This window comes from Macaca fascicularis, chromosome 10, assembly GCF_037993035.2.
Source record: "Macaca fascicularis isolate 582-1 chromosome 10, T2T-MFA8v1.1".
Taxonomy (NCBI): domain Eukaryota; kingdom Metazoa; phylum Chordata; class Mammalia; order Primates; family Cercopithecidae; genus Macaca; species Macaca fascicularis.
Genome location: NC_088384.1, coordinates 87,750,153 through 87,771,128, shown reverse-complemented (window position 1 = coordinate 87,771,128; position 20,976 = coordinate 87,750,153). Strand labels below are relative to the sequence as shown.

General features: G+C 49.9%; 1 protein-coding gene across 13 annotated transcripts in view; it reads left to right on the top strand.

The window, feature by feature from the left end:
* BCL2L1 (BCL2 like 1) overlaps positions 1 to 20,719 on the top strand; it is a 62,188-nt gene extending 41,469 nt beyond the window's left edge. For all 13 annotated transcript variants that reach the window (XM_074004992.1, XM_005568630.4, XM_074004991.1 and 10 more), the window contains exon 3: positions 19,099 to 20,719. In XM_074004992.1, coding sequence (XP_073861093.1) covers positions 19,099 to 19,236 — 138 coding nt within the window. In that variant the 3' untranslated portion in view covers positions 19,237 to 20,719. The remainder of the gene's footprint in view (positions 1 to 19,098) is intronic.
* The last annotated feature ends 257 nt before the right edge of the window (positions 20,720 to 20,976 follow it).

Here is a 20,976-nt window from a genome sequence, read left to right as displayed (position 1 = left end):
GCCTCCCAAGTAGCTGGGACTACAGGCGTCTACCACCGCGCCCGGCTAATTTTTTTGTATTTTTAGTAGAGACGGGGTTTCACCATGTTAGCCAGGAGGGTCTCCATCTCCTGACCTCGTGATTCACCCACCTCGGCCTCCCAAAGTGCTGGGATTACAGACGTAAGCCACCACGCCCAGCTGTCTTTCTCAATTCTTAATAAAAATATACTGGAAGAAGAAAAACAAAGCTTTAATGGAGGACCTTGGTAGAAAGCAGGTAAAAATTATATAGAGTCTCTAAAATCTAGGGAGGTCCCCTGAGCCAGTAAATAATTTAGAGGCCAGCCTTCTTGCCTATCCCAGCCAGCTTATCACTTGTCTTGCCCTATTCACAACAGGCCTTCAGAAGGCCCAGCCTTCCCTTGGCAGCTGCATGTGGTGAACACCAACGGAAATCCCTGGTATTTTTCTTTGCATGCAACCAACCGTGGAGATGTAGGTCAGGCATTGCTGGCCTGGCAGTTACAACAGCTCTAGCTTCACCCCTGCACCTGTAGCCATGTTCACTAAGGCCCACAAAGATGGGAAATGGATGGTCCCTTCTAAATAGGGTTTGTATCCCCAAGGGCTCATATGGGTGGAGCTGGCTGGGACTGGAGTGGGTTTGGGAGGAGACAGACCATCCGGAATGTGGAGATGAGAAGGGTGGCTCTGGCTCTTCCCTCCTTAATGTCTGATGTCTGGCGTGACTATAGCTGGATTGGTGGTGCTTCTGCTCAGCTCAGCTTAGAGTCATCATCACTGATGGAGGAGACTGGGGAGGTCCCATCCTTCCCCTGGGCTCAGCTGGGTCCCCAGACCTACACCTGAACCCCACGCCTGTCTGATGTTTACGGGATTGAAGCTGTCACCCTTTGGGACCTATCCTGTTTTCATTTCTGCTCTCAGCTGTCTGGTCTCTGTGGACCTCACTTACAGGTTTGTACGTGCCTGTCGCCCACGATGCAGCCCCATGAGGCTCTCCCAGCCTGGCACACTCATGCCTCTTTGGCCTTTGTTCTCTTCAGCAAAACTGCTAGCTCTGTGCCTTGCTAGGGAGGGCTTTCCTGGCCTCTCAGATAGGTTCTATTGGTCCAACCTAGCTATACCTTTCCTGAGATTCAGTCTCTTTGTCCACACCCTGGGGGACAAGGCTGTGGTTCCAAGGCATGTTGGGGGGTACCTGTGGGCCATTCTGGACTGGCTTCCAGTCAGCTGGCTGACTCTGCCCTGGGTCTCAAATATCTCCTCTGTAGAAGTGTTAGACCAAGATCGTCAAGGTAACTTAGAGGTGATATGCAGATGGACATTGTCTATTTTAATAGTCAGTATATTTTATGTTGATTTCCATCTGGGGCAAATGATACTGTTTATAGTAAGAATAATAAGTTGCCTTTTCATTGCATTTATTTATTTAGCAAATATTTACTGAGTGTCTACTATCTGCCAACCACTATTCTAGCTACTGGGGATACCTACCTTCATGAAGTTCACATTGTTTTTTGTTTTTTGTTTTTTTTTTTTGAGATGGAGTTTCATTTCACTCTTGTTGCCCAGGCTGGAGTGCAATGGCGCAGCCTCGACTCACTGCAACCTCTGACTCACGGGTTCAAGTGATTCTTTTGCCTCAGCCTTCTGAGTAACTGGGATTACAGGTGCCCGCCACCACACCCAGCTAATTTTTGTATTTTTAGTAAAGACGGGGTTTCACTATGTTGGCCAGGCTAGTCTCGAACTCCTGACCTCAGGTGATCCACCCATCTTGATCTCCCAAAGTGCTGGGATTACAGGCGTGAGCGACCGCGCCCAGCCGTCATGAAGTTTACACTCTAAGAGGACAGAGAGTGATTGGGGGGCCTGTGGTAGGCAGCTTTTGGTATGTGTTTGCCTTTTTAATAAGAGATAATTAAAGAAGGCCTCTGAGGAGGAGGCATGTGAGCAGAGATCTGCATGATCTGAGGGAGAAAACCATGTAACAGTCTATGGAAAAAAACATTCCAAACGTAAAGAACAAGTGCAGAGGCCAAAGGGTGGGAATGGTGTGCCTGGCATGTTTGAGGAAGAGCACGGGAGATGAGTGTGGCTAGAACAGAGTAAGCAGAGGAGAAGTGGTTGGAAAGGAAGGTTTGTGTGAGCAGTGGTGAGACACTGGTTCTCCTCTGGGTGAGATGGGAAGGCAGTGGAGGGTTTTGAGCAGACAAGAAACTGACTTTGCTGACCCCTCTGGCTGCCATGTGGTGAAGGAACCATGGGGTCGATAAGAAGCTGGGAGACCAATAAGGAGGCTATTAGGACAATACAGGCAAGAAATGATACTGGCTTGGACCAAATGATAGCAGTGGAGGTGGTGGGAAGTGGTGGAACTCTAGATAAATTTGGAATACAGATCAATCAGGATATATTGACAGATGAGTGCTAGAGGGGATTTAAAGATGAGAAAGATGCAGAAAGAACAGGTTTGGGAAGAAATTAAGGATTTTCAGTACATTTATTTAAATTTATAAAAAGTAAGTAAATTGATAGAATAATGTTAAGTAGGCCAGGCACAGTGGCTCACAGCTGTAATCCCAGCACTTTGGGAGGCCAAAGCGAGAGGATAGCTTGAGCTCAGTAGTTCAGGGACCAGACTGAGCAACATAGTGAGACCTTATCTCTACAAAAAAGAAAAAGAAAAATAAATTAGCCAGGCATGGTGATGCACACCTGTAGTCCCACCTAGTCGGGAGACTGAGGCGGGAGGATTGCTTGAGCCTGGGAGGTTGAGGCCTCAGTGAGCCTTGATCACACCACTGCACTCCAACCTGGGCAACAGAGTGAGACCCTGTCTTGACAAGAAAAGAAAAATGTTAAGTAAATAATAACAGAATCACAGATAAGGTCAAAACAGTGATGGCTGAAATTGTGGATAGAGTGGACCAAATGTGTCTGTGCTTCCTTCCAGCTCTAAAATCCTGCTTCAGTGATTCAGACCACATAGTCTCCAATTCACAGAGAACAAGAACTTGAAGCTCAGCCTAGAATAAGCAGATAAAGTGACAGGAGAGCAATCCTTTGGGCCAGGCCTACCTCTTGTTAATTTGGAAGGACTTGGGAAGTTCTTGCACATATACTGGCCTTCTGGCATTACCTTATTTATTTATTCATTCATTCAGTCAGTCAGTCAGTCACTGAGCACCTTCTGCCTAGTAGGCCCTGGACAACGACAGCTCTGATGCCTCTTCCCTCCTAATATAAAGCAAGCTACCCCGACCCCCACTCCCACTGGAGCCTGTCTACTCTGTGGCCTGACATATGCCTAGCAGTGATGTGTGTGCTGAAAGTGGGATAGCCACAGCCTAGGCAGAGCCCTGCCCTCCCTTCGCTGCACTGTCTCTGTGCATCCTCTGCCTTTCTCATCTTATTGCCATCCACACTTTGAGGCCTGGTGAGCAAGTGATTTTGCTTCCATGAGAGCACAGAAATAGTTGCTTTATCTCTTTCTTCATATAGGTCCTCATAGTTATCAAGCTGGAAAGAAATCGCCAAGGACCTCTTCTCCTGTCTTTTATAGATGGGAAACAGAGGGCCAAAGGGGCAGGCAACTCCCACAGTCCACATCTAATTCATCAGCAAATCCTTTCAGTTCTACTTTTATTGATTGATTGATTGATTGAGAACAGGGTCTTGCTGTGTCACCCAGGCTGAAGTTCAGTGGCGCAGCCTCAGCCTCTGGGGCTCCAGCAATCCTCCCATCTCAGCCTCCAGAATAGCTGGAACATGCCATCACGCCCAGCTACTCTGTGTTATTTTTTTGTAAAAATAGGACTTTCCCATGTTGCCCAGACTCGTCTGAAACATTTGGACTCAAGCAGTTCTCTCACCTCGGCCTCCCAAAGTGCTGCGATTGTAGACATGAACCACTGCACCTGGGCCAGCTTTACTTTAAAAAATAAATTCTGAAACTGACTGCTTCTCACCAACTTCTCTGGCACCATTGTGGCTAAGCCACCGTCATATTTTCCTGATTATCTCACCAGACTCCTGGAGATCTCCACCAAGCAGCCAGAGGGACACTATTGAACACCAAGGTCAGGTCATGTCCTTCCCCTGCTCAAAACCCTGCAGTGCTTTCCCAGGACAAGCCCAAGTCTTCAAATGGCCTACCAGGCCCTGCACAATTGGGCCCTTGGCTACTTCCAGATCTCATCATTACCGGTCTCCTCACATTCACTGGACTTCAGCCACACTGGCATTTTTCCTGTTCGTGGAACACCTTAAGCATGTTCCTGCCTCTGGGCCTTTTTTTTTTTTTTTTTTGCACTTGTTCCTGCCTCTGGGCCTTTGCACTTATTCCCATGGCCTTTTCTCAGATCTTTGCAATGCCTGTTCCCTCACTTCACTCAGGTCTCTGATCAAATTCACTTCCTCAAGAAGTTTTCCCTGACCATGGATTCTAATCTTACTTTCTTCCATGTTTCTCTGTACCCCCTTTCTCACATTTATTCTTTCTTAACACATCACCATCTGACATGTTTATTGCCTGTCTCTTCCCATTTGGTTGTAAACTCATACAGGTACGAATTTTCATTCTATTTAGTCACTGCTTTATCCCCAATGCTTAGCACAGTGCCTGAATCTTAGTGGGCACTTAATGAAGATTTGGTGAATGAATGAGTGTCCAGAGCTAGGCAGCCTTCCTACAACTCCATAGGTCAGCCTGGCTTACAAATAGGCCATGTCCCGTCTTAGAAAACTCATCTAATAGCTTCACCAAAGCTACGTGGCATCACTTTTGTTTCCAAGATAAAGATCAGACAGAGGGAGGAACTCTCTCTGCAAATACTGTCCTTGCAGAGCTGGCTTGGGGGAAATTGATTTCATCACTGAGTAGCCTCAGCACACTCTTCCCTGTCTCACCCCTCGAGGCACCCAGGGAACCTGGGGGAATGCTACTTCCATGTACTTAAAGTCATCTCTGACTCCCAAGGCCTAGGAATAGCAGATTCTCAGTAAATATTGAGTAGGTGAAAGGGTGAAGGAAAGAAGGTCTTAGTAAAATCTTTTCATGTATCATGTTGCGCTGGTAAATTTAGCATGCCGTGAAGTTGAATGCCCTCACTAGTAACCAGGGACCTCAGGCAAAGTCTCATCACCTCTCTGAATTTTAGTTTCCTCATTGGTAAAATGGGAACAGCACCTACTTGCAAGATTTTAAGAATTCAAACAGTAAATATTAGTTCAGCAAATATTAGCTGTTACTTTTTGTTTGCTTATAGCTACAAATAAGAGAGACACTATGAGAAGCATAAATGGAGCCACTCATTTTTCAGCAATAAAAAAAAAGGGCTGGTGCAGTGGCTCATGCCTATGGTCCCAGCACTTTGGGAGGCTGAGGCAGGTGGATCACTTGAGGCCAGGAGTACAAGACCAGCCTGGCCAACATAGCAAAACCCCGTCTCCACTGAAAATACAAAAATTAGCCTACAAAAGTACAAAAATTTGTGTGGTGGCACACGCCTATAATCCCAGCTACTCGGGAGGCTGAGACATGAGAATCACCTGAACCCAGGAGGCAGAGGTTGCAGTGAACAGAGATCACACCACTGCACTCCAACCTGGGCGACAGAGACAGAGTGAGACTTCGTCTCAAATAATAACGATAATAACAACAACAGCAGCAACTAACATTTACAGAACGCTTAACATGGACCATTTAACTCTGCTGCTAGGCCTGTGAAGTAGGTACAGCTGTTTTCATTTTGCAGCTGGAACACCAGGCTTGGAGGGGTAAAGTGTCTTGCTGCAGGTCCTGCAGCCAGGTAGTCATAGAACTAGGGTTGGAAGCCACACTGTCTCACTCCAGGGTAAGGAGGCCTGAGGCCAGGCTCTGCTCTGTCCCTGTATGAAGACTTGGAGGCATCCCTTCAGTTCCTCTGGGCCTCAGTTTCTTACCTGCTGAGGGTTGAACCACACAGCTCTGTGACGCTCTGAAATTTCTGGGTGGTCCACAGGCCACATCAGGTGGGACAGTGGGTTGCTTCCGGGCCTCCTGGTGGTGGTGCTCTGGGTATTGACTGTGAATAGCACACCTCTGGGTGCCCCCTTCCTCGACATCAGGCAAAGTACCTTAGCCTTCTTCTCACCATCTCAGGCATCTTACTGTTCTGCACCTTAAAGGGGTAATGAACTGGGGCAGAAATGAATAGGGCAGAAAACTAGAAGGAACCCACTCCCTTGTCTGGTGCAGATCAATGCTGGATGTTGTGGAGAAGAGTACGAGGCTGACAGTCAGTGGATGTGGGTTTTGTTTCCCAGTTCCATCACATCACAGAACAGAAGGAAATGTAACCCCGTGGGTGCCTTCAGCCCTGAGTGTTTGGTTACGTGGGGTGTGAGCATTCATCTGTACAGTGGGAATGTACAAGTAGTCCCAACTACTTAGGAGGCTGAGGCGGAAGGGAAGGGTGTTGCAGGGATTTGCTCCCTTCCCCAAATCCTCCAGAGCTGTTGCCTTCTGCTGTGGAATTCCAAACATTTCCGATCAGATAAAGGTGGCTGAAAATACTCAGGACTTGTCTGGACTAGTTGGAGGCGGTGCTGGGGTGAAGAGGTCGAGGCCACAGGAGCTAGAGCGTGGAAAGATCTAGCCTTGCCCAGGAGTCTGCCCTGGGTCATAGATGTGCCTATTGCTCTCTTCCCCTGGAATCCTGCAGGTTTCAGAGCAATGCCCAGCAGGCTTTGAGGTGGAGAAGAATCAGACTCCTTTGTGGCAACAAGTCCTCCTACTTCAGAATGTTGCTTCTCAATTTACACACTAATTACTGGATCTTTTGGATACCCCTGAGAGAGAGAACCCCAGTAGTCACTCATTTGTCTGCATGAGTTACTTTCATTCTCCTTATGCTGCAGCCCTAGACGGAGCCCTTTGAGATGATTCCTACTTCATTTGACAGTTGGGGAAAGTCCCAGACTTTCCCAGAGTCTCAGACAGGGGAAAGGACTCACCTGCAAATCAGCGATGGACCTGGGAAACAAAACCCACATCCACTGACTGTCAGCCCAGTACTCTCTTCCCTGCAGCATCCAGCACTGATCTGCACCAGACGAGGTAGTCGCCATAGCTTTGGACGGAGAGGAGGAAGGAGAAGCTGCTTTGGACCATGGAGCACTTGGGGTCGAAGACCTCAGAAAGAAGTCCTAGTCTTTGGAGATTGCTACCCCATTCCTGCCCATTGCCTCAGCACAGTGCAGAAGATGCCTTTTCTAGAACTTTCCCATAAGCTTCCTGTCCCCCTTTCTTATCCTGAGAGAAAATGTCTGGAGAATACTGGACACCCTGCCTAATCACCTGCTATATTGGGGCCTCTTTCTAGTTTTACCAGGCAGTGAGGAAAGGAATGAAGAAAGTGGGAACTGGCCTTTCTTCTCTTCCCTCCTCTCTGTCCACCACTCAGCCATACTCTTCAGCACCTTCTCTGGACCCAGCACTGGGCAAGGCCTAGGGGACAGAGCCCATGGTCAGATGGGGGAGGAAGTGAGCAGCTAGGCTCCTTGAGAAAGTAACCTGTGGATTAAGACCTCAAAGATAAGTGGGACAGAGCTTGGCAGAAGCCCACTAGTGTGGGCAAAGGTCCTGAGTCTGAACAGAACATGGCATGTGAGGAATGAAGCAGCCTGGCCCTAGGTGAAGCTGAGAAAACCCTGCAGGCCCTTGTAGGCCATAGAGAAGGCTCTGAGACACAAGCTGAGCCATGGTCTACTAGTAAGAACAATAAATCAGACATTTGCTCAAAGTTAACTATGTGCCACACACAGGTCTAAGACCTTTACATGTATTAATTTGAATCCTCGTGGTATTCTTTTGAAATAAGGTCATTTTGGGCAAGGCGCAGTGGCTCATGCCTGTAATCTCAGCGCTTTAGGGGGCCGAGGTGGGTGGATCATTTGAGGTCAGGAGTTCGAGACCAGCCTGACCAACATGGTGAAACCCAGTCTCTACTAAAAATACAAAAAAATTAGCCAGGCGTGGTGGCGCATACCTGTAGTCCCAACTACTTGGGAGGCTGAGGTGGGAGAATCACTTGAACATGGGAGGCAGAAGTTGCAGTGAGCCAAGATTGTGCCACTGTACTCCAGCCTGGTCGACAGAGTAAGACTCTGTCTCAAGAAAAAAAAAAAAAAGGAAGAAATAAGGACATTTTTAATCCCCATTTTACAGATGAGGTCAAAAGCAAAATATCTTAATCTAGTTTGCAAATTTTATTGGTTCTCTGGCTGCTCTGTGCTCCGGCAGCCCAACTTGATAGAGAAGTCGAAATTAATTGCCTTCATCCAGATAGCACCTCCGTTTCACAAATGAGGAAACTGATACTTGGAGGAGAGCAGCAGAGGAGAGAGAGCAGAATTAAGACCAGCCAGTCAAGGGAGATAGAGGGAGATGAGCATCAGCTCCCTAACAGGGAAGAGTTTTCCAATGGGGCTGTCCGAAGATGAAATGCCCCACCCAGGAAGGAGGGAGCTCTCCATAAGTGCATAAGGAGAGAATGCCCTAGAGATGACTACCAAATCCCATGCGTGTGGACCATCAGGATGAAACAGACCCACTGTGGGACTTCAGCACTCCACCCTTCTGAACCCCGTCTTTGAAATGGGGGTGTTCATGGTGAGCTTGAGTATTACATGGAATGTTGGATGGGCATGCTGTAAGGTCACTGGAGTCTCCGACTCTGTTCCAAGGATGAGTATTGGTCTTTCTCACCCTGGACATTGGGAGAAGAATGGAGGGCTGTGGCCATCTACTTACAAAAGAACAGGGAGTCACCAGGGTTGAAATGAAAGGGTTGAGATGAGGGGAGGCATCAGAATCCCAGGGGATGAACCCATATGAGCACATAGCAGCCACCCAGGAACGGTTAAATGTTTGGACTCTGGAGACAGACTACCTGTATTCAAATCCCAACTCTACCACTTGTGGCCTCTATGACCTTGGGAGGGTGACTTGTCCTCTCTGCCTCTGTTTCCTCATCTGTAAGCTGGAGAGTAATAACAGCATGTACTCACTGGGATTATTGTGAGGATTAAGCAAATTCTTACAGACGAAGCACTTAGCACCATGCCTGGTACTTAGTAAATATCAGCTGTTTTATCACTGTCACTTCAAGGGAAGGAGGTTGTGAGCCCCCAAAGAGCATCTCTGCCCCCAATAAATGCTTTTCTGAATTCTCTCTCTTTGCCCCCAGGCCCATCACCCTGGTTCTGAGCTAGAGAGATGGAGAGCCCACACTCGCACTGCTGGGCCTGATAGCTTTCTCGATTCCCCAGCAGAGGTGTTATCTCCTCCCGGCACAGCCGCTTCCTTTTCTGAGAAATGCAAGTGCATCAGTCAGGCACAGCTTCTTAGAACTAATGGTGGGGGAGGAGGTGGAGGAGGAGAGGCTGGCAGCTGAACTGAACGGGTCAGAGTTGGAGGAAGAGAAACATGAAGTTTGTTGTGAGGAAAGCACCAAATATTCCCTATAGCCCAGATGGCTTGAGCCCTCTATGACACCCCCTGATCTCACCACTACTGCTAGGGAGGTCAAGGCAGGAGAAACTGAGGCTCAGATGCCAAAGGCTTGCTGTGACACCCATAGCTGGGCCGGCTGGACTGAGGTGTTGACCCCAACACAGTCTCGCCACCCCTCTCTTTGCCACTGCCTCCACTGAGCTGCTTCTCCAAGTTGCCTACCTCCAGACCTATGTTTCCGTGGGGGAGAGGAGAAAGGCCATGTTCTTCTCACATCTCGGGAGCCAACAGCTCCCCTAGGAAAACCAGAGGAAGTGGATTCCAACCACAAACCTCACTTCTTTCGAGTCTCCGCCTGCAACTCCCTGCCACGAGAGTGATAAGGCCTCTCCGTTTGCCCTACCCCCTTCCTACCATCTCCCAGCGATCTAGCAAGGCCATGTTTGTCTATTCAGTATGCATTTATCAGCCTCTCCCTCAGGGAAACTGAGGCCAGGTGCAGAAGGTGACTCTGCAGGTGACCCACAGCCTGCCAATGCAAGGATGTGAGGAGGACAGGACAAGGTACAGTCCTGGTGTCTCTGGCACTTTCCCTGGCTGCTAGTAGAGTAGCCCCTTCCTCTTCTCCACCTACCTCTTTCCTGAAATAACCAAGCAGGAAGGAAGCAGTGGGCCTGGGCCCTCCAGAGTCACCCAAGAGGAAGGAAGGGTTCGTCTGGCACAGGCATGCTTGTTCCTCACTGAAGCCAGGACGGAAGGGTTTCACTTTCCCTCCTGGTCTTCGTCACATCCTTTTCCTGTGGCACCAGTTCCCCTCAGCTGGCGGGAGCCAGTGCTTATTCATTCAGCTGATGGCCTTGGGCTACTTTACCCTCCTTGACAGACCCAGGGCCATGGCGCTGGCCCAGAATATGGGGTTTGCTGCCAAACATACTGGGGCTTAAAAATGGCTTCCCCCGTTTTTGTTTTTTTGAGACGGGGTCTCATTCTATTGCCCTGGCTGGAGTGCAATGGTGCGATCACAGCTTACTGCAGTTTCAACCTCCCGGCCTCAATTCTCCCACTTCAGTCCCCTGAGTAGCTGGGGCTATAGGTGCATGCCAACGCACTCAGCTAAATTTCTAAGATTTTTCTTATAGAGATGGAGTCTCACCATGTTGCCCAGGCTGGTCTCGAACTCCTGAGCTCAAGCAGTCTGCCCACCTTGACCTCTCAAAGATGCTGGGATTACAGGTGTGAGCCACCACACCTGGCTGCCACTTATCTACTTTAGCTAGGTCTCAGTATCTCTGAGCCTCGGGTTACCTGGACTTAGAATGAAGGCCTTATTCAGCCACAGAAGTACATGGACCTGGCCCATGATCGTCCTTTAGAAACTGAGCAGAGTGCTGCATCAATGTTAGGAGTAAAGGCACTGGAACCAGATCGCTGGTGTAGATATCCCAGTTAGGTCATCAGCTCACTACATGGCCTTGAGCAATTCACAAATCATCTGGGCCGCATGTCCATCAGCTATATGGGTTAATGGTAGTACCCACTGACAGAGTGTAGAGACAACTAATGAACTAGTCTACAAAAAAACCAAGAAGAGTACCTTACAGGGTATGTGCTCAGGAAGTGTGCGCTGCTGCTGCAGTCACTAAGGAAGTCAGGTTTTCTGTGGGTAGAGATAGCAGGGTCTAAGATGGCAAGATTGGACGTCAGAATGAGTGTGAATGAAGTACTATCTTGGGTAGATTAAAAGAAAAAAAAAAAGGATGGTGTGAGGCCAGAACTCAGACAGATCCCACTCTTGCCACTTCCTAGATAGGGATCTTGAGTAAACTCTGGAGCCTCCATTTTCACATCTGTAAAATGGGGCTATTGATAAGTGTTATGAGGATCAAATGAAAGCATTCATTTGTTCTTCTAAAATAGTTTCACTTAAAATGGCATCTGCTGTGTTCCAAGTATAGCACCAGGTTCTAGAGATACAGGTGACAAAGCCACACACAGTGAAGTGGGGGAGACAGAACAAAAAATAATCTCTCAAGTGAATATGATGATTATACATGTAATTGGGAAATATGGCCTAGTGTGCATAGAGTGCTTCAGCTCAGTGCCCAGCACAGGTAGAACACTGAAATGTTTGGTAATGGTCAGCTGTCATAATAATAGTTTTTTGTTTGTTTATCTTTTGTTTTTTTGAAACAGAGTCTCACTCTGTTGCCCAGGCTGGAGTGCAGTGGCCCAAACACGATTCTCTGCAGCCCTGACCTCCCAGGCTCAAGAGATCCTCCTCAGCCTCCCCAGTAGCTGGGACCATAGATGCATACCACCACACCCAGCTAAATTTTTTTTCTTTTTTTTAATTTTTTTGTAGAGACAGGGTCCTCCTATGTTGCCCAGGCTGGTCTCAGACTCCTGGACTCAAGCAATCCTCCTGCCTCAGCTCCTAAAGTATTTTATTACTGTTAACAAGTAAGGGCTGGGTGCGGTGGCTCATGCCTTTAATCCTAGCACTTTGGGAGGCCAAGGCAGGTGGATCACCTGAGGTCAGGAGTTCCAGACCAGCCTGGCCAACATGGTGGAACCCCACATCTACTAAAAATACAAAAAATTAGCTAGGTGTGGTGGCGGGCACCTGTAATCCCAGGTTACTTGGGAGACTAAGGCAGAAGAATTGCTTGAACCTGGGAGGCAGAGGTTGCAGTAAGCCGAGATCATGCCACTGCACTCCAGCCTGGGCAACAGAACGAGAGACTGTCTTAAAAGAAAAAAAAAAAACAAGGACACCATGGGCCAAAGAGGTGAAGTAACCTGCTCAAAGTCACACTACTTGGAAGAAGTGGGAAGGGCAGGCACAGTTGCTCATGCCTATAATCCCAGTACTTTGGAAGACCAAGGTAGGAGGATTAGGCCAGGAGTTTGAAACCACCCTGAGCAATGTAGTGAGACTCCATCTCTCCAAAAATTTACAAGAGAAAAAAGAAAAGAAGAAAATGTGGGCAGTGAAACCAGGATGGGAACTGAAAGATCAGATTCAAGCAGAGACTATACTTCAGCCTCTGGCTGGTCCCCTGGCACTTGGGCCCCTTTCCTCAGGGCATCATGCCAACCTTTTCACCTGACTTCTGCAGGGTCACAGGCACCTACAAGGTGACCTGCATCATTCAGTTGGCTGACTCTGGGCAGAGATCTAGCTGAAGTCAGTCTGTGCCTGTCTGAGTAGGTCCTGGGCCAGACTTGGTCCCTATCTGCACTGAGCCCCCAGGCTGTTGGGGGAAACCAGGCACACAGAGGCCATCAACCCAGGAACATCCCTCCCCTCCCTCCCACCTCAGGGCCTTTGCACTTACTACCTCTGCTAAAACATGCTTTTTTTTTTTTTTTTTTTTTTTTTTTTTGAGACCGAGTTTTGCTCTTGTTGCCCAGACTGGAGTACAACAGTATGATCTCGACTCACTGCAACCTCCATCTCCTGGGTTCAAGCAATCCTCCTGACTCAGCCTCCCAAGTAGCTGGGATTACAGGTGCCTGCCACCATACCCAGCTAATTTTGTATTTTTAGTAGAGACAGGGTTTCGCCATGTTGGTCAGGCTGGTCTTGAACTCCTGACCTCAGGTGATATGCCCGCCTCGGCCTCCCAAAGTGCTGGGATTACAGGTGTGAGCCACTGTGCCCAGCTCCCCCGGATATTCTCTATCACCTCCCCAGGACTTAAGACCCTATCATCTCGAAAATTATCTTTTTTTTTCTTGTTATCCTCTCTGCTTCCCAGTAAGACAAGGTTTCTCAACTTTTTTTTTTTTAATCACCCACCCCTGCAAGGAGTCTTTTTCAGACTTTTTTGTCTTAATTGCTCTCCCATGAAATTTGAATACTATACTATATATACTATATATCTCTTTATGTGCTTTGGCCCTGTGGAGAGCCACAAATCACTGTAATGTCTAAGAATGCTTCACTTCATGCCATTGGAGGTGATCTTACTACCATTGAGAATGGACTAGAAAATAAGTTCCGTGGAAGCCTTGCTCATGGCTGAGTCTCCAGTACCAGCCTCAATGCGTACCCCTGGTATAAACAGAAGTCCAGGGACCCTAGGAGCGGAAAGGAGACATTCATCCCAGAGGTTAGGGAGGGATGAGCAGGGAAGAGGGGACTCCAAAATGGAGTCCTATAGGCCTAGTAGGAGTTGGTTAACTGAGGAAGATATGGAATGACCAGTTAAAGGACAGTGTTGGCAAAGGCACCAGGGCCTGAAGCACTTAGGAGTATGTAGTGTGGGGCCACTCCAAGTGGGTGGCCGGGACTGTTGAAGCCTCTGAAGTATTGGAAGAAGGACCTTGAAAGTGGTACTAGCCTAGGCATCTCCTAGGGGCCAAGTCAGGAGACCCAATTTTCTAGTGTAGGCTCTACTAAAAACCAGCAGTGGAAACGTAGAATGGGCAGGTGGGTTGCCCTTGCTGACTTCGTGGGTCTACCTGGCTAGGAATCCATGACTCTCCTGTGGAGATCATTTGCCATTGTCTGTCCCCAGTGGCCCTACAAACCCCCACAGGGAAGTCAGCTACAAAGAGAAACTTTCCCCACTTTCCTCTAACTCAAGCAGAGGATGCAGACAGGCCCTTGGGCCTGGGTCTCCTAGAAACCTTTGTGACATTAGAAACCTCCCTGCAACCCACTCTTAAACATCATCCCCTGCCTACCATGCCAGCCTGGCTAAAACCAGTGGGAGCCACCCAAGGAGTAGTCGGGGCTTATCTCTGCTTTTCCAGACCAGGGCTGCTCTGCAATCCTGTTTATTTATCCAGAGCAGCCGCCCGCTGAGAAAATGGCTCTGTTTATTTCCAAGTGTGTCGTGTGAACCATGGGCTAAATATACCCACGCCACCGCCTCTCCAGCACCCGCCCTGGAACAGCACGCCCCATTTTGCTCGTGCTCTCTCTGCAAAAGCAATCCTTAGAATCCACACCCCTTGGAAATCCTACTCCCTTTCCCCAGGAAAAGAAACTGAAGTGGAGATGAAGGTTGTCATGACCAGGAACACATGAGTGGAAGCTGGGGCAGGTGAAATGAGAATGTTTGTGTGGCACTGAAATGAGAATGTTCCCTCCACCCAGGAATGACTGTTCCTGGACAGTGAATGCTTTGTGCGCTTGTGGGGACAGCGCCTGTTTACTCCAACCCAGCCCCAGAGCTGAAAATTTCCTGTGGCTGCCAGCCCTCTACTTCAGGAAAGTTCCCATCAAGGGAGCCAGGCCTCTCCCATTTTGGCTGCAACCCCAGTGTCCCTGGTTTCTTGAGAGACATTTGGCCTTTTGGGATAACCAGGGCCTTCTCCCATGCTCTTCATAGTCTGGAACTCTCCCTCATCACAGATAATCCTGTTTTGACTCCACCTGGGCATACGTGGGAGCAACAAAATCAAACCTCCTGTAAGAATATTTTTCTCTGCCAAGACCCACAGAGACTGGCTAGGATGGAGTGGGAGACAGGGAAGCATAGCCATGGCCCTACTGCCCTCCTCTCCCCAGATCCTCCACCTCAACCCTGCTCCCACATTCCTTCTCCTGGAAATCCTTTCAGCACTACTGACAGGACACGTCCCTCCAGCCTCAGACTTCAGGGAAGTGTCCTGCCATAGCAGCACTCCCTTTGAAGCTAGTCTTGCAGTTCGATCCTGACTCTGCTGTCTGCTGAGTGTTCCCTGCTTTAAACCTCAGGCATCTTATTTGTGAAATGTGGCTCAAATCTACATCTCAGGATTCTGATAAAGGTGAAGTGGGATACCAATGCCTGACATGTAGTAGACGTGCAATACATTTGTTAACTCATGTATTTACTGAGCACCAGTTATGTGCAAGACACTGTTCTGAGCACTGGGTGTATAGGAACAAGACAGGACCTCTGCCCTTATCAAGATATATCTAGTATAGGCTGAGGGTAGTGGCTCACGCCTATAATCCCAGCAGTTTGGGGCTGAGGCGGGCAGATCACTTGAGGTCAGGAGTTTGAGACCAGCCTGGTTAACATGGTAAAACCCCGTCTCTACTAAAAATACAAAAATTAGCTAGGCGTGGTGGTGGGCGCTACTCAGGAGGCTGAGGCGGGAGAATGGCTTCAACCCTGGAGGTCTAGGTTGCAGTGAGCCAAGATTGCACCACTGCACTCCATCCTGGGCGACAGAGCAAGACTTTGTCTTAAAAAAAAAAAGACACATCTAGTATGGAAGACACATCACAACAAAAACAAAGTACAGAATCTAGTCATGAAAAGTGCTGGGAGTGGGTGCAGCTTAAGGGGGTAAAAAAGTGGTGAGGTGGTGAGGCCAGGCATGGTGGCTCACACCTGTAATCCCAGCACTTGGGAGGCTGAGGCAGAAGGATCCCTTGAGCCCAGGAGTTTGAGACCAGCCTAGGCAACAAAGTGAGACCCTGTCTCTACAAAAAATTTAGAAATTTAGCCAGGCATGGTGGTGTGTGCCTATAGTGGCAGCTATTCAGGAGGCTGAGGCAGGAGGATCGCTTGAGCCCAGGAGGTCAAGACTGCAGTGAGCCATGATTGTGCCGCTATAGTCTGGGTAACAGAGCGAGACCGTGTCACAAAAATTTAAAAATAAGAAAATGAAGCGCCGAGAAGAAAAGCTGGCACGGTGGTCATTCTGTGTAGTGTAGTTCCTGTAATCAGGAGGCTGAGGCAGGAAGATTGCTTGAGTCCAGGAGTTCAAAGTCAATCTGGATACATCTTTTAAAAACAAGAAAAAAAAATGGTAGCCATGCGTGGTGGCTTATGCCTGTAATCCCAGCACTTTGGGAGGCTGAGGCAAGCGGATCACCTGAGGTTGGGAGTTTGAAACCAGCCTGACCAATGTGGAGAAACCCCGTCTCTACTAAAAATACAAAATCAGCCGGGCGTGGTGGCGTGCGCCTGTAATCCCAGCTACTCTGGAAGCTGAGGCAGGAGAATTGCTTGAACCTGGGAGGCGGAGGTCGTGGTGAGCCGAGACTGCACCATTGTACTCCAGCCTGGGCAACAAGAGCGAAACTCCGTCTCAAAAAAAAAAAAAAAAAAAAAAAGGCCAGATATGTTTGGTGGCTCACGCCTGTAATCCTAGCGCTTTGGGAGGCCGAGGCGGGCGGATCGCTTGAGGTCAGGAGTTCAAGACCAGCCTGGCCAATATGGCAAAACCCTGTCTCTACTAAAAATACAAAAATTAGCTGGGCATGGTGGCACATGCCTGTAATCCCAGCTACTCAGGAGAATCGCTTGTACCCGGGAAGCGGAGGTTGCTATGAGCCCAGATTGTGCCATTGCACTCCAACCTGGGGGACAGAGAAAAACTGTGTCTAAAAAAAGAAAAAAAGAAACAACTAAGAAGAAAAATCAAGGAAGGTAAGGGGAGGACAGGCAGAGAGAGATGGGGGTGGTATACTGTTTTAGACAAGGCAGTCAGGGAAGGCCTCACCTAGGAGGTGACATTTGAGGGGAGTCATGGTTGTGAAATGATGGAGTGAGGCAGGCGCTGACCTGGGGTCAGGTGCTCCAGGCAAGTGGGAACAGCAGACTCCTGTGGCAGGAGACATTGGAGGAACAGCAAGGAGGCCAGTGAGACTGGAGTGAAGTGTGCGGGGACAGGGGTGGGGAGGAGGCCAGAAAGTGTTAGAGCCAGATCCCACTAGACCTTGCTGACCAGGGTAAGGAGTGGGGACTTTGTTTCAGGTGTGATGGAAGCCCTGGGAAGGTTGAGAACTTGGAGTGACTGAATGGAGTGTGCTTGTGCGAGGGCTGAGATTCATGGGTCACTGCTCTCTACTGGCTTAATGTTGAGGATTCCTTCAGTCAAGTTAGCACCTCAGTGCATATGGCATTTTGCTAGGTACCAGGTATACAAAAATAATGATGCTGGCCTTCTAAGTGCAGGAGAAAGCTGCTGGAGGGCTTCAAGCATAGGTGTGCTATGATCTGACCTGTGTTTTTAGAAATCTCTGTGTGGAGCATAGACTGAGGGGGTTGTCAAGACTGAAAGTGGGCCCAGGCAGGGGTCACAAGTGAGCAAATTGGTAGGTGAGACCTGAGGCCAACTGGAGATGGCATGCCCTGACGGAGCAGCCACTCGCCTGTTTGGGACCGGTTGGAAATGTAGGCCCAGTGTGGCAGAGGTCTTGGTAGAGAGGCAAGAATCAGCCAGTAACTCATTCATTTTACACACACACACACGGAACTTACTTTTTTGTTGTTGTTATTGTTGAGACGGAGTCTCTGTCACCCAGGCTGGAGTGCAGTGGTATGATTTCTGCTCCCTGCAACCTCCACCTCCCAGGTTCAAACAATTCTCGTGCCTCAGCCTCCTGAGTAACTGGGATTACAGGTGCGTGCTACCACACCTGGCTAATTTTTGTATTTTTAGTAGAGACGGGGTTTCACCATGTTGGCCAGACTTGTCTTAACTCCTGACCTCAGGCGATCCACCCGCCTCAGCCTCCCAAAGTGCTGGGATTATAGGCATGAGCCACCACACCCAGCCTGGAACTTCTTTCTTACATATTTCTAGGTGCCAGACACCAGTTTTGGATTCTGGCTCCACCACTGACACAGATGGGTGACCTTGATCTACTCCTTGGGTCCTTGGCCCTTGGGCACAGCTTCTTGGCCTGTAAATGGGGAGAGACAGCCTGCATTGCAGAATTGTTGGGAGGATTAAAGGACAAATTGGGTACAATGCTTACTCATAAAAAAGTATGTTCTAAGTGTCCCTCTCCCTGCCCCACAGGCTGCTGCACCCTGGGCTGGGTAGTTTAGCCCACAGCTCCTCCTTCCCCCTATCATGTGCTTCCCTTCTGACTTAGATTCGGAGCAGAGGGCTGTTGATCACAACCTCCTGGGCGCAGAGTCACACTCCCTGCAGTGGAGGACAGGGACAAGGCCTCACAGACCCCATCATGGAGGCCTCTCAGTCCTGCGTCATTGTTACCCTCTCTTCTCTGCCGTGCTCTTCTCATCACCAACCTGCCCACCAGAGACTCCCTCCAGAGGGAGGAGCCTCTGGCTGAAGTCCCAGGACCCAGTCTACCCCTGAATTGGCCCCAAATCACCCTGGGGATTTAGCCCTGGGCTTCCTTGTCCCTCCCTCTGGTGCAGCAGTAGAAAGTCTGAGGCCTAGTGTCTCCACACTCCACACTACCCTCAGACTCAACTCCAGGCTCCTCGCGGCTTCCCGGCCACACATGGTCTGGCTCCTGCTCACCCCTGCACCATCATCTCCCCCATGCCCTCTTCTCCTGCACTCTGCTCCAGTCACCTGGCTTCCATCAGTTCCCTGACCCTGCCCATCTCGTTCCCACCTTGGATTCTGGAGAAAGTGCTACTTGCTGACCTCAGGGCACTTTCCTCCTCTCTACCTGTTTTCTGAGCAGTAACATGGTTTGGTTATCACCAACTGAGGGTCAAGAAAGAGGACCACCCTTAGCCCTTTACCTGGCCCAGAGTGGGCACGGATGGCTACAGTTTTTCATGTCACCAAGGCCATAGCATGCACATGGCCCCTTTCCCCACCCACCTACATTACTCTGAGAATTCAAACTGCGCCTTCCTTCTCTCTCCCTGCAGGACACTTTTGTGGAACTCTATGGGAACAATGCAGCAGCCGAGAGCCGAAAGGGCCAGGAGCGCTTCAACCGCTGGTTCCTGACGGGCATGACTGTGGCCGGCGTGGTTCTGCTGGGCTCACTCTTCAGTCGGAAATGACCAGACACTGACTATCCACTCTACCCTCCCACCCTCTGCCCCACCACATCCTCCGTCCAGCCGCCATTGCCACCAGGAGAACCACTATATGCAGGCCATGCCCACCTACCCACCACAGGGTTGGGCCCAGATCTGGTCCCCTGCAGTTAGTTTTCTAGAATTTATCACACTTCTGTGAGACCCCCACACCTCAGTTCCCTTGGCCTCAGAATTCATAAAATTTCCACAAAATCTATCCCAAGGAGGCTGGCAGGTATGGAAGGGTTTGTGGCTAGGGGCAGGAGGGCCCTACCTGATTGGTGCAACCCTTACCCTTTAGCCTCCCTGAAAATGTTTTTCTGCCAGGGAGCTTGAAAGTTTTCAGAACCTCTTCCCCAGAAAGGAGACTAGATTGCCTTTGTTTTGATGTTTGTGGCCTCAGAATTGATCATTCCCCCGCCCCCCCCACACTAACCTGGGTTCCCGTTCCTTCCATCCCTACCCCCTAAGAGCCATTTAGGGGCCACTTTTGACTAGGGATTCAGGCTGCTTGGGATAAAGATGCAAGGACCAGGACTCCCTCCTCACCTCTGGACTGGCTAGAGTCCTCACTCCCAGTCCACATGTCCTCCAGAAGCCTCTGGCTAGAGGCCAGCCCCACCCAGGAGGGAGGGGGCTATAGCTGCAGGAAGCACCCCATGCCAATGCTAGGGTGGCCCTTGCAGTTCAGCACCACCCTAGTCCCTTCCCCTCCCTGGCTCCCATGACCATGACTGAGGGACCAACTGGGCCCAAGACAGGTGCCCCAGAGCTGTTTATGGCCTCAGCTGCCTCACTTCCTACAAGAGCAGCCTGTGGCACCACAGGCTTGGGCTGCTCCTCATGGCGGGTTCAGGGGACTCAGTCCTAAGGTGAAAGGAAGCTATCAGGAACAGCTATGAGCCCCAGGCTCTTCCCTACCTCAGGCAGGAAGGGCAGGAAGGAGAGCCTGCTGCATGGGGTGGGGTAGGGCTGACTAGAAGGGCCAGTCCTGCCTGGCCAGGCACATCTGTGCCCCACGCCTGTCCAGCCTGGGGAGCCAGGCTACCAAGGTCAGAGTGGCCTGGCCAGGAGCTCTTCAGGCCTCCCTCTCTCTTCTCCACCCTTGGCCTGTCTCATCCCCAGGGGTCCCAGCCACCCCGGGCGCTCTGCTGTACATATTCGAGACTAGTTTTTATTCCTTGTGAAGATGATATACTATTTTTGTTAAGCGTGTCTGTATTTATGTGTGAGGAGCTGCTGGCTTGCAGTGCGCGTGCACGTGGAGAGCTGGTGCCCGGAGATTGGACGGCCTGATGCTCCCTCCCCTGCCCTGGTCCAGGGAAGCTGGCCGAGGGTCCTGGCTCCTGAGGGGCACCTGCCCCTCCCCCAACCCCCACCCCACACTTGTTCCAGCTCTTTGAAATAGTCTGTGTGAAGGTGAAAGTGCAGTTCAGTAATAAACTGTGTTTACTCAGTGAACAAAGAGCCTGGGCTCTTGTGTGCTCTGGGATGGAGAAAGGAGGGGCCACTGGAGAGCTGGGTACTGGTCCTGGCTCTGCCACCGCAGGGGAGGGCCCTGAACAAGTCCTTCCTTCCTTCTGGGCCTGAATGTATCCACCTGTACCAGGACAGGGTTTTATTGAGCACATGCTGTGTGCTGGGCACTGGGGCTGCATGTGATGGGACAGAGAGTCTCTGCCCTCAGGAGCTGACATTCTAGTGGGAGAGACAGCCACTTGG